Below are 13,990 nucleotides of genomic sequence, written 5' to 3'. Positions count from 1 at the left end.
AAACTTTTCTGTATGGTTCAAGGCTGTGCTGCTACCAAGTCAGCAGAGTGGTTTGAAGTTTTTACTGTGAAAGTCCTAATGGAAATTAAAGCCTACAGAGAATGCGGTGTAAATGTCCTCACTTCTGTGTTTCTGTGAATTAGGACTTGTCTACACTTAAAACGCTACAACGGTACACCTGCAGCACTGTAGCACTTCAGTGTAGACACTGTGTACACTGACAGGAGATGTTCTCTCATCGGTGTAGGTAATCCATCTCCCCAAGAGGCAGTAGCTAGGCTGATGGAAAAATTCTTCCATCAACCTACTGCTGTCTACACTGGGGGTTAGGTCGGCATAGCTATGTCTTTCAGGGGTATAGATTTTTCATACCCCTGAGAGACATTCCTATGCTGATGTAAGTTCCCAGTATTGACCAGCCTTAGTTTCTTTTAAGCAGATAGCTATGGCACAGTTCTGCTAAACTAGCCTGGTTTTGGTAACCTATCCAAGGGCACTAATTCAGTGTGTCCATTTGCAGTGATCATGGTTTCTCATTATGAACTCATTTTTATGCTTTCTTCTCTTTAACCAGTCAAACATGATGAGGTTGGCCTCCATCTTTAAACGGACCTACTAAATACAAATCTTTGTTTTGCAGAGTCCTGAATCCTCTGGTGCTGACATCTCCGAATACAGATTAGAGTGGGGAGAAGATGAGGAATCTCTAGAACTTGTGTATAATGGCACAGATACCTGTTTTGAAATTAGTGAATTGTCAGCAGCAGCACATTATTGCTGTAGATTACAGGTACAGAAGCTTATTATCTTTTGAATAGATCACAATTTAAGATGTAAACACAATTTACTGCCACTTGATTTTTATTGTCATCATTAACTGCTTTGAACTGAGGTACGTCCGTAAGTCAGAAGAAATGTAGCTTTCTCCTATATTGTGTAGCGCTGCCGCGTAATCAAACGATTTAGATTCTAAACAACTCAAACTGATGAACAGAAGGAGTTAATAGAACTTTCAGACTTCAAAAATTGCTCCCGTTCATCACATGCTTTAATTTTAATGAATAATACTGTTGACAAACAGCCAGCTCAGATAGTGACTCTCTTGCATTAAAATAGAAAGATAATGTTTTAAACTTTCCAAAAAAAAATCCCAAATTTTGACTTGCCCAAACTTGGAAATGGTATCTAAACAACATTACTTTGCAAATGGATGTTGAAGATTCCCCTAGCTGAAACAGTAATCTCCAACATCTGTTTCATTTATTAAGTAAAGCAAACCATCTGAGAAGCTGATAAGATTCTTATATACATGGGAGGTAGCAGCTGGCAATATAATGTACTTACCATCTTCACCACCTCATCTCTTGAATTTATATCATTGAACCTTGTCTAGTGAGTCTCTGTAATGATCTTCTTCTCTTTGATATTTATGCTTCTCCCATTATTTTCAATAAAAAGCAACCAAATTAACATATAAATCCTATGATGAAGCAGGGTTCTTCTCCTGTCAAGTCCCCTGAAAAAAATGGAAGAGATTTAGTAAAGAAGAGTGAGGCAAAATTCTGGGCACAGCCTGCACAACTCTGGCAACTCCTCCACAAGGTTTATTTATGTGCAAAGGCAGAACACCAGCAGTAAATCCAGCCAAGAGTTCATGTACCAACTCAGCTGGCAAAGGATAGGAAATAGTTTCCCTTGAAAATCTTTTAGCTTGGACCACCCAGGTTCATCTCTTTGATCGAAGGCCACAAGCCTTCAGTCAAGTGTTTCTTTTCTTTTTGAACTCTTTCAAATGTCCTGTAAGATTCTTTGTAGTTCTTCAGCAGCTGATTCAAAGCCAGAGAGCCTCAAAGAGAGCCCCACAGCCCATCCTCACTCATGGTCTCTTGTATTCTTCTGACTTCATTGTCACTGGACCTACACCTTGTATGGTCATTAGTTTGAAAGAGCACATGTGAGAAGAGTGGAACTGCACGCCAGAAAGCACATTCCTTATGCCCAAGAAAGAAACCTTTTTGTTTTCTGTCTTCTAAATTGGTGTCTAGACTTTATTGGGCTGGGAGAAGATTGTGAAACCAGTTTCCTGGTGAATGGAGAACTCTTTTAAAAAAAAAAAAAAAATTAGTGTTAAAAATGGAAACAGCAACTGTATAGTATTTTTTGGATAGGGAGTGTACATTTATTTTAAATTACCCACCAGAGAAACGTTCCACTACACTAATGTCTACCACAGCTTTTAACACCTCAAGCAAAGTTTAAACCATAGTCAGAAGATAAGAAAAATATATAACAACACAGATATATTTTATTAAAGCCCACCAGTAATCCATGCAGTAGAATTCTAGAGAGCCTCATCCTGCAGAACTGGCCCTTACTTTGTATAGCATAGCATCTGTCTGACAAATTGTATTTCAGAATGCACTAGAGTGTTAAACAGTAACAGGGCAGAGAGTAGAATTATGAGGTATGTGCAAAAGAGAAACGTTAAATAATTAATGGAGATTTGCTTTGGGAATGTGTTTTAAAATAAATAAATAAAAGGATAAAGGGCAAAAATACAAATCATTTTTCCTTCGTGACTATTAGAGACATTAACAGGAAAACTTAATTTTTCACTCTAATATACAAATAATTTTGTCTAACCCGTGTTACTCTTCTTCTAACAAACACTCAACATTATCTCAATCCATACAAATCCAATATTAGAGAGAATCAAGGAATCAGGCATAAATGACTAGAGGGTTGCCAGTTTGTCTTTGCTTAAAATTAAAAAAAAAAAAGTTGAGTAGCATTAATGCAAATTCCCGAAACCACTCATGCCCTCCACCCAGGGAAACGTTGTACCATTTACAGGAGGGGGAGGGGAAGGAAACATCTGGTAAGTAAACGAGAATTAAAAACCCATCAATTACGATGATGAGGTTGTCCAATAAAACAGTTATAAGCACCACTAAAACAAATTGCTTGGAGCAAGATACAGATTGCCAAACATTGGTTTACAGGCGAGACACATAATATCATTGACAGACCACAAAATGAGGCTCGCTTTAATAGCTATAGGAGCGCTTCACTAGATAAAAGATGTCCCTGAAGCAGGATTTGTTTTTAAGGGCTTTTAAAGGCCAACATATGCAACTTTATCATCTCACTTGCTTCAGCACACCAGCTGAACAAAACATCTAATGGAAAAACTGTTTATCTCATGCATAGCAAACAAAATTATTCAGATACAGTAAAACTTAGGGGAGAAAACACATGCCTATTGGTCCTGCTCTCCTTTGCCCATGCTACTCCCACGTAAGACACTGCAAAGTCCAACTCTGCAGATCCTTCCTCTTTTGTTAGGGAAGGTGGGCTTTGCTTGCCCCACTCTAGCATGGACAAAGCAAGGTGTTTGGTGAGAGCTGTGATGGAAAACTCGAAGCCATCTCTTCAAAGACTGCGCCTCTGCACAGATTTTTGGCTTACTGGTAGAATAACTACTTCATGACTTGTGCTACCACAAGTTCCTTGTGTGGATGCTTTGCACTTTGTAACAGTTCTGATTCCAATTAGTAGAGAGCAATAATACATATGAACCCTAACTAATTCATTACCATAGTAATGAAGTACCACAGTTTTATTAGTCTGTGTTTATCTGTTTTATTAGAAGATTTTGGAAAGGTGTAAGTGACACAGTAGACAATGGAGATGTTGAAATAACAAAGACTGGTGATTAATGGATGATACTTCAAAGGTAGAAACATTGGGCCAGATTTTGAAACTTCAGATTTCCTCTGGTGTCACTGAATTTGGCCGAGAAGTTAGATATAACAGTTGCTCTATCTTCTCATGGAAAAACAGCTGTATATGCTTTGTTACTTGTTGTTTATATGTGTGATCTGTGATTTCAGAAGAAAGTATGCACCATGCTAAGTTAAAGTTTTGTTTTTATGAGAATTTTTTTTTTTAGTATGAAATTTGCAAATTAACTCTCTAAATTAGAACCCACTATAGCAGATCTTAAGCAGGTAAAATGCCCGCTGAAGTAAAGGAGAGTTCTGCCTGAATAAACAGAACATCTGACCCTGCAGATGTTATCCTACAGTTCTGCGGATTTTGGTAGCAAAGAGCTTATCTTTAAAAGGTTAATCATGACAATTCAGCACAATCAATATTAATAAAAAAGGGGAAAGAACGCAAACCAAAACAAGGAAAGCACAGGATAAAGAATATTTAGATAAGTGAGATGTATTCAAGTCAGCAGAGCTTAATGAAATTCATTCTGAGGTACTTCAGGAACTAGCTGAAGCAATCTTGGAGCCATTAGCAATTATTTTCAAGAGCTCTTGGGGATAGGTGAATATAGTAGGGCAAACATTATACCTATCTTTAAAAAGGGAAACAAAGAGGACCTGGGGAATTATAGACCAGTCAGCTTAACTTCAGTACCTTAAAAATACTGGGACAAATTTTTAAATAACCTGTCTGTAAGCACCTAAAGGATAATAGAGTTATAAGGAATAGCCAGCACGGATTTGGCAAGGACAAATAATGCCAAACCAACCTAGTTACTTCTTTGACAGATTTACTGGCCTAGTCAATAGGGGAAAACTGTAGCCATGATATATCTTGGTTTTAGTAAGGCTTTTGACACAGTTCCACATGACATTCTCATAAGCAAAATAGGGAAATGTGATCTATGTGAAACTACTGTAAGGTGCGTTGTGAACAGTCTCCCCCTTCCTCTCCAGAAAAACCCTGGCTGGTAAACCCTCTTGGTGAATTAAGCAGCACACAGGTCCACCAAGGTACCTTCACTGTGTGTGTTCATTGTTTGTCTCCTTTTTAAGCTCTAGGTACGATACCACAATCTAGCAGCAGTTATGAGGAGCCCCTTGCTTCTCCTTGGGTTATCCTTTTATACTGCCTGCTTTCCTTCCTGGGTTCTCCAGCTGGTGAGCTAATTAACTCATTAATTCATCAAGCTACTAGCAGGTGTAAGTGCTCCCTTCCACCTTAACTACAATTAGTGCCCTGGGTGTTTCAAGTGACCAGGGTGCTGGGTTCCACAGAGCCCAGTTTGAAGCTGCTAACAGCACCCTGACACATGGGTGCACAACTGGTTGAAAGATTGCTCAAAGTAATTCACAGTTAAACTGGGAGGATGCATCTAGTGGGGTCCCACATGTCAGTCCTGGGTCTGGTACTATTCAGTATTTTCACTACTGACTTGGATAATGGAGTGGAGAGTGCTGATAAAATTTGCAGATGACACCAAGCAGAGAGGGATTGCTACACTTTGGAGGACAGGATTAGAACTCAAAATAAATTAAATTGACAAGTTAGAGAATTGGTCTGAAATCAACAAGATTAAATTCAATAAAGAAATGCAAAGCACTACACTTAGGAAGGAAAAATCACACGCATAATTACAAAAAATAATTGACTAGGTGGGATTGGATCACAAATTGAATACAACTAAAAAATACAAAAAAGGCAGTATTAACTAATGTGTCATATGTAAGACATGAGAGGAAATGATCCCAGTCTACTCAGCACTGCTGAAGCCTCAGTTGGAACACTGTGCTCAGTTCTGAGCTCCACACTTTGGGAAAGCTGTTCAGAGGAGAGCAACAAAAATAATAAAAGGTTTAGAAAACCTGTCTCTGAGAAAAAAATTTTAAAACTCTGAGAAAAGAAGACTGGGGAAGGAACTGATAACGGTCTTCAAATATGTTAAGGGCTATTATAAAGAGGATGGTGATCAATTATTCTCCATGTCCACTGAAGATAGGACAAGAAGTAATGGGCTTAATTTACAGCAAGAGAGATTTAAGTTAGATATTAGGAAAAACTTTCTATCTTTAAGCATAGTTAAGTTCTGGAATAGGCTTTCAGGGGAGGTTGTGGAATCCCCATCATTGGTCATTTTTAAGAACAGGGAAAAAAGACACCTGTCAGGGATGGTCTAGGTTTACTTGGCCCTGCCTTAGCACAGAGGGCTTGATTTGATGACCTCTTGAGGTTCCTTCCATCTCTGCATTTCTATGGTTCTAAAAGATGAGAGTATCCTATTTGTTAGACAAGAATGGTCATTACTGACAATGTGATCAATGTGTGACATTTTCTCTCATAAAATAAAGTTTCCTGCTGATAAAATGGTTATGTTAAGTTTGATTAAAATGGTTATGCAGGGAAATTATATATATATTCTTTAAAGACACTTCAGACTACATGAGTGACACCTCTGAGTAATAGAGAAAGATATTAATTGTAGTAAGGTCGATAAAGGGTATGAATCATTAAATGATGAATTATTAAGGTGATTGGTATCTAACTTTTCCAGACTGCAAGGTTCATTGGTATAAGTTTATTTGATTGCCATGTGAAATGAAATATGTGTTCCTCTAAAAACATTATTTCGTTCCACAGGCTATAAACCAGGCAGGAGCTGGACCTTATAGTGATCTAGTAACCTGCCGGACTCCAGCATCGGTACCTGGTGCAGTCTGTACCCTCTCTGTATTGGAGGATGAACATATGGATGCCTATCAGATATCACCGTTTGTGTGCCTTGTATTAAACTGGGAAGAACCGTGCAATAATGGGTCTGAGATTACTTCTTACAACATTGACCTTGGCGACATTAGCATTCCAGTTAGTAACATTACAAGTTATGTTATTGATGATCTGCTTCCAGAAACCTCATACCGGTGAGTGTCATTATCCGGCCGTTTCTTAGTGCAGTAATAAAAACTCATGATGATATCACTCAGATTACAGTAGAACCTCAGTTACAAACACCTGAGGAATGATGGTGTTGTTCGTAACTCTGAACAAAACTTGATAGTTGTTCTTTCAAAAGTTTACAGCTGAACATTGATTTAATACAGCTTTGAAACTTTACTATGCAGAAGAAAAATGCTGCTTTTAACCATCTGAACGTAAATGAAACAAGCACAGAAACAATTTCCTTACCTTGTCAAATCTTCTTTTGTACTGTATCTCTTCTACTGTACTGTACTGTACTGTACTGTATTTGCTTGGTCTCTGCTGCTGCCAGATTGCATATTTCTGGTTCCAAATAAGGTGTTTAGTTGACCAGTCAGTTCATAATTCTGGTCTGGTCATTAATCTGAGGTTCTAATGTAATTAGATCTGGAGAATCTTTATAGGATATACTATAAAGAAGAGAAATAAGTCATTTATCCTTAAACATCTAAAGAAAGTGTAATGATGTCTTTATGGAGTGAATTGGAGTAGTTCAGGTTCAAAGACCCGTTTTCTTTGTTCACCCTTTTCTATATTCTTTTCCCCCCATTTATCTCCTTTGTTTTCTCTATGTGCTTTGTCCTTGTTTTTGCTTTATGTGTTTTGAAACAGTATTAGTTAATCTATGAAGCAAATACCAAGAGAGAGAAAATGCAAATTCATAATAATGTTGTAATGGGGTTTACAGACGCCATGTTGAGCAGGCAGGCAGGCAGGAGGGAAAGGAGAGTCTTCCTGGTTTAAAGGCAGCTAGGCTCACCAGCCCCCAGCACATCAGCCAGTCATAGAGGCATCCACCCACTGCTGGGACCAGCAAGGAGAACAAGCCTAGCAATAAAGGAAGGAGAATAGAGAGAGATGGGAAAGCAGAAAGGCCTGGGATAGTGGAGGGGCAAGAGTCCTATGCCAGGCTTCCTCTAAGAAACTGATAGGGAGACAAAGGAAGACTGCAAGCTCTGGAATTTAAGGGCTGATAGACTCATTGTAGGTTAAGTTGGTAGACTGGGCTAATCTGAGGTGAGTAGAGGGACCAGTTAGAAGACAGCTCAGACCTCTAAAGAGATGGTCCCAAAAGCAGTTGACAAATGTACATTCCAGAAATAGGAAATGATAAAAGGTTCTAACTAGCATAATGAGATGTTTCATTGCAGTGTGTCATTTTTCCTGATTCTAATCAATAATATTCTGTTAAGTGTTTATAGGTATTAACTATAGTCATTTTCTTGTATGGCGAGTAAGTTGTATACTGTTAAAACTATGATTTTATGTATGTTCTTTTGAGTGGATATATTTGCCATCTCTTTAATATGAAAAAAATAACTAAAAAAGATGACGAAATTTGGGATTAAAAGTGATAGGCTCATAACAACTCAGATTCTAAATTTCATTCTAAAATGGCTTCTCCAAATATGTATTAATTATTACTTTGAACTAATCTGATTTCCATGATGTCTTTCTATTTGCTGCTAGAATTTAACTTATCTTAAACAATGGTAAGCAGACAATAAACCGTGGAAGTGATCGTGTCAAGGAAGCTCATTTTAAAAAATAAATTATTCGAGTAGATACATAGTACAGAGAAATCTGATTGTATGGTTGAAGAAATTAGACACAGCACAGACTCACAGTGGTATTTGTCATGAATAATCATGCAAGCATTGAGCAGCCTGGCTAGAATGCTCTGCTCTTTTTCAAATGTTAGCACAATAGCACCAAGAATGGTACAGGGCATCTAGCCTTCTACCAAGCTCTGGAAATCTAAAACATGAATATAAACTGCAACTGGGTGGCTCCAGGATTGCTATTGGGATATGGAGCCTTTCACTTTCAGGTCACTAATTCAAATCCAGGCAACATGGATGATGACCAAAAGTCCTTACTGTCTGAAGACCCTTCAGTAGTTTATACCAAAGGAGCTGGAAGTCTCTGTCCGGATCCTGGTGGACAAATGTCAACATGACAAAATTCTTCATCAGAACTGTGTCCCTTAGCAATCTCAAGTATAAGGCAAAGGATTGACTGGGTATGGAGACGGAACTACTCTTCTCCCCTTATCAGTGGTCCCTAGAAGAAACTGGGCAGTGTGGGCAGGCTTCCATTGCCTGTTGCCTTTGCTGTCAGTCCAGAACTTTTTTCATTAGCACTACATTCACTTTAGAAATTTTAAAAGAGAAGCCATCAATAGAAAAAAAAACGTTAGCTCTTTCTCCTTCATAGAATCATAGGACTGGAAGGGACCGCAAGAGGTCTTCTCATCCAGTGCCTGCACTCAAGGCAGGACTAAGCATTATCTGGCCATCCATAACAGGTGTTTGTCTAACCTGTTTGTCTTGTCGCCTGCTACTTCATTTTTCTATGTGCTGCCATTAGTTGGTCTGGGGCATGTTGTTTTCTCCTTATTATATGTGAGATCAGATGCAGAAGCAACTAAAACAAAACAAAAAGGCTTTGATCAGAGCCAAGTGACTCAATATAATCACCCAGTTTGTTTCATGAAAATTATTATCTGGGTCACAGAAAATGGGGCATCTAAATTCTGATTTTTATTTCTTTATTTAGCTCATGTTTTGCTCTTCTATAGCTGCTGCTGCCGGTAGATAGGTGTCCTGATCTCCAGAACCTGGAATTGGAGATCAGAACTAAAAGTTGAGATAAGCTTTAGATTCCTCTTCACTAATCATACAGTTGCTTTTTCACTGAAACTCTTCTTCCTGCTCCCTTTGAGGAGGAGTACTATGTTGAGGTCATACTATGATTTATGCACTGAATCTTAGTTTACATTCTAGTTTCTTTACTTTTCATAAAGTGCCATATTAAATTATGTGATTTTAGCCTAGGATTCTGGTTGTCTCTGATCTGAATGAAAAAGCGAAACCGTAAACATTAACTATTTAACTGGTCACAATGACTGCTGTGAGACCAAGCTTCTAAAAATGGTATGATGAGAACAACGAGAACTAAGTGTTGAGTCTGGAAGCATTACTACACTGCAGTGCATCTTGTACTTTTCAGAAAATACCACACCTCAGCTGTGTCTTGGAAAGCAAAAGGACAAAGCTAAGTTGCAGAAACAGCTCATGTAGCATTGACCATACTTTGTAGTATTGTGCTAATAAAAATAGCTCTGAAGAATGAAACTTTTAAAATAATTGTTAGAGGGTTTTTTAACCTCTTCCTTCATTGTTTTTGTCTTCCCTGCTCTGAGGTTACCCTCCCCCCACTTATCTATGAATCTATGTGTACAGATTCAGTGTGTGTGTGATATTTTTGGGCACCAATCATCATATTACCGAGGCATATCATAAGAAGGTTGTTAGGTTTAATTAATTACCATTTGCAAATCCCTTTGAGCTGATCTGAAGTGGAAGTATTATTTTATGATATATGGGGCTATAGTAAAGCTCTGTGAAATTTGTACAATGAAAGCAAGTGAAAGTCACCTGATATTAGGTTTCATTTAAGCAGGTCGTCAGAGATTATCAAACCTCTCAGCAAGCCTGGTCACTCTTGAGTTTCAGGCAAATCAGCAAAACTAGTCAAAACTCTGTGGTTTCAGCAGCTTTTCATTGCGAGGTTTTGGGCTTCTTTGAAGCCAGAAGAATCTCAAAGCAAACCTCTAGCTGTGACTCAACCACAACTGAAATTGGGAAAATGCATGTTTTGCACAGCAGTAGTTTCCCAATAACTCTGCACACTGAGTTGATAGTTTAAATAAAACAAAATAAAACAAAGTCCTTAGATATGCAGATCACTTCTCTGTAAGCAGCATGAAGATGGTCTGAGAGGATGTGTGACGGATTCTGCCATTTACAGGACTATGAATATGTTCCAAAACTTAGGTGCTTTGGATATGCTTGGTTGATAGTCCGTTTGGTCATGTGACAAGTTTACCTACCTGCCCCATAGAACATTGGAGAATTCAGTCTTGTCTAGTACAAAGTTTGTACTTATCTAGCAAAAGGACTCGCCCACCATGTTTTGAATACTAGCGTCTTCTTCAATTGCTTCTGAGTCCAGCATGTGTGGATTTTGCTAGCTATGAATGAAGTGCTCCTCTTCAGTGCAGCTCTTTGCAACTAAGGGAAATTGTTTGTCACAGGGTTCCAGACAATTCTGTGGACTTCTTGGAAGGATTCATAGTGTTTGTTTAGTAGATAAGCCCATGGTCTACCATGTGCATTTCAAGTTTACTCTGCAAACTAATAGACTGTTTAAGATTAACATGACACTGTTTGACATTGTCACTGAACAAGGGCATAAAATGGAATGCTTCAGATGTTTTTGTTGTATATTGTGTGCTTATTTCTGTGCTCTTTAGAGAGGAAAAACATATAATATCAAAATGTACCTCCCAGGATCTGTTTTTCTGTAACAAAAATGGAAACAGTCATTTAAGTTGGTTAGTACTAAAGCATTAGAGCAAAATTTCATGTACTGACCTTCATTTTTGCAGACACAAATAATTGCCTTGTTCATTTTTGCACTCATAGTTTAGGCCATTTAACTAGTGCAATCAGGAGCTTGGACTTCAAAGTGACATAAGTAGCAAATACAAATAATTGCAGACATAAGCAAAAACAGAGGCCTAGTTAAGGCTTAACAATGAAACCCCTAAATCCTTAGTCTCAAAAAAAAAATTGTGGATTCTTTCAAAATATTTTTTTCTGCCAATATAGCTGTTTTTCAGCAGCTAAGCTTTCATTTTAAAAAAGGAAATGGGATTGATTGTAGAGTTAAATACATTGTTGTCTTCCAATCAAGTTTGATCCTGAAAAGTATTGAGAACGTGCAGTACCACTCAGGAAATATTCCTCATCTTTCAAGCTTAGGCCCTGAGTCTAAAGAAGGAGCAGCATATTTGGAGTTCTCTGTTTTGTGTTAAGGATATCTAGATTAGATTTATAGATATTCAGGCCAGCAGGGACTATTATGATTATATAGTCTGACCTCCTAAATAACACAGGCTACAGAAATTCACCCTGTAATTTCTTCATCAAGCCCGTAATTTCTGATTGAGCCGGGTCACAACTTTTAGAAAGAGACATCCAATTATGATTTAACAAATTTCAAATGATGGAAAATATATCACACACATCCCATGGCACATTAGTAGTTAATTACCCTCATTTGCATCTTATTTTCCATTTGAATTTGTCCAGCTTCCCCTTCCAGTCATTAGATTTTATGTGTTTGTGTGCTATTAAAAAACCCTATTTTTGAAATATTCCAGTAGTAGGTACTTATAGAATAGATCACAATCAAGTCACCTCTTAATCTTCTCTTTGATAAGCTAAGTAAACTGAACTTCTTAAGTCTCTCACCAAAAAGGTTTTTCACTCCTTGATCTTCTGAACTCTTTCCTATTTTCAACATCCTTTTTAAAGTGTGGACATCAGAACTGGACACTCTATTCCAGTAATGGTTTCTCCAGTGCTGTGCACAGAGAATGCACCCATTCCTTTCTCCTACTCAATACTGCCATCTGTGTGTTTGTGAGTGTGTGTAAGTATTCACAGTAATGAAAAATAATCCTTCATCTTCAAATTTAAGGTCTGATCCTTCATATCTTTACTCACACGAGTAATTTGTACTAAACACGAGTAATCCCATTGAGTTTAATGGAGGTATAAAGTATTTGAGCACGTAAAGGTTTGCAGAAACAGACCTTTGCTTTTTATTAAGTGAAAGTTAGACACTCCTGCTGTGTGTTGTTTCTAAGAAGGTGACCAGAGCTGAACTGCATTGGTAGACCCCCACATTTAATATGATGGGAGCTATTACTAGTCTGTGACACAGATACAGTATTATATGATTTTGAGAGAGCTAAAACCTCCAGGCTTGTTCTTAGAAAGCAATTTTTTTTCGGGATTGGGGGTTATGAACTGTATTCTTTTCTTATAACTTTTGCCAAGAGAACTTGGACTGAAGTCTTATTGTTGAATAGCCAATAACAAATGGGCATTTTTCATTAAATAACGACCTTTACAAAGCTTGTACAATAGATTCATAGATTTTAAAGCCAAAAGGTACCATTAAAATCTTCTATTCTGACCTCTTGTATAATATAAGCCATAGAATTCCAGCCATAATTTCTGCATCAAGCCCAATAGTTTGGTTTCTTTACTAGACTTCCTGTGAGCACTTACTGCAGTACAGCTCTTGTACATTTTTGAAGTACAACTACAACAATTGAGATGACATATTGCAACAGTATTTTTATCAAATAAAGATGTAATTTCTGTCAAAGCATCTTCCTTTAACTGTTTTTCATATGAATTAATATGACTGTAAGTGAATGAATATCCCATGGTATGCCATCTGAAAAGTGTGAAAAACTTATTTTTAGCTACTGAATTTTGTGGGAGAAATTATCTTTTATTTCTCTGTTAGTTACACTTCGTTCCTATGTCTTATCTTTCTATTTTTCCTCATTAATCATGCTGTACTGTTGTGATTCCACCCCCTTGCACCTCCCAACCTCAAGCAACTTGGCAGACCTGTTAAAAAGTGTTTGTTTACATATGCATCACTGAGGTACTTAGCAGTCTTACTAAGTTTTTTTTAGGATAACTTTTTTAAAGTTTGGTTTATAAGCATAAGGATCTGCAAAATTGGACTCTATATTCCAGAACTCACGAATGTTTATAAACTTTTGTGTGTAGTAATTCAACCAGATAGTCCCATGAAAAGTCCTGAATAGATTATGCTTCTTACTTCCTTTTTTAAGACTATGGAATTTTGCCTGAGGAAGAAGGACTGCAGACCTCGTACTACAGCAGCTGAAATAAATATAAAGCCTCCCCATTCATTTCAATGCTCCAAAGCAGGCCCATAGAGAGTAAGCTACAGCATAATAAGAGAGGAAGGATAGCTCAGGGTTAGCTTACGACTTGGGAGATCAGGATTCAAGTCCACCTCCATTACAGACTTTCCTGTGTCACCTTGGCAAAGTCACTTAATCATTCTGTGCCTCAGTTTCCCAGCTGTAAAATGGGAATAACCGTGCCTCATAGGAATGTTCTGAAGGATAAATACATTAAAGATGGTATTGTGCTTAGATCCTAAGGTAATGGGAGTCATATTAATACCTTAGATAAAGTATATTTTTGAGCCTAGTCATGCACTTTTGCCTTCTTAAGGACTGAAGGATCAGGTTAGTCACAGTCAAACTAGAAATAACACCTCATTCTATAATGAAATATTTACTTCAGCTTAATCTAGGCTATAGTGTTAGTCA

The 13,990-nt window shown here is 37.7% G+C and overlaps 1 protein-coding gene across 4 annotated transcripts in view; it reads left to right on the top strand.

The window, feature by feature from the left end:
- FNDC3B (fibronectin type III domain containing 3B) overlaps positions 1–13,990 on the top strand; it is a 322,142-nt gene that overhangs the window by 258,328 nt on the left and 49,824 nt on the right. For all 4 annotated transcript variants that reach the window (XM_067536459.1, XM_067536462.1, XM_067536460.1 and 1 more), the window contains exons 21-22: positions 641–790; positions 6,415–6,695. In XM_067536459.1, coding sequence (XP_067392560.1) covers positions 641–790; positions 6,415–6,695 — 431 coding nt within the window. The remainder of the gene's footprint in view (positions 1–640; positions 791–6,414; positions 6,696–13,990) is intronic.

The sequence above is a fragment of the Emydura macquarii genome, unplaced genomic scaffold (genome assembly GCF_026122565.2).
Source record: "Emydura macquarii macquarii isolate MOO-44397 ecotype Brisbane River unplaced genomic scaffold, CSIRO-AGI_Emac_v2 contig_3603, whole genome shotgun sequence".
Classification (NCBI taxonomy): Eukaryota; Metazoa; Chordata; order Testudines; family Chelidae; genus Emydura; species Emydura macquarii.
This window is presented reverse-complemented; position numbering and strand designations above follow the sequence as displayed.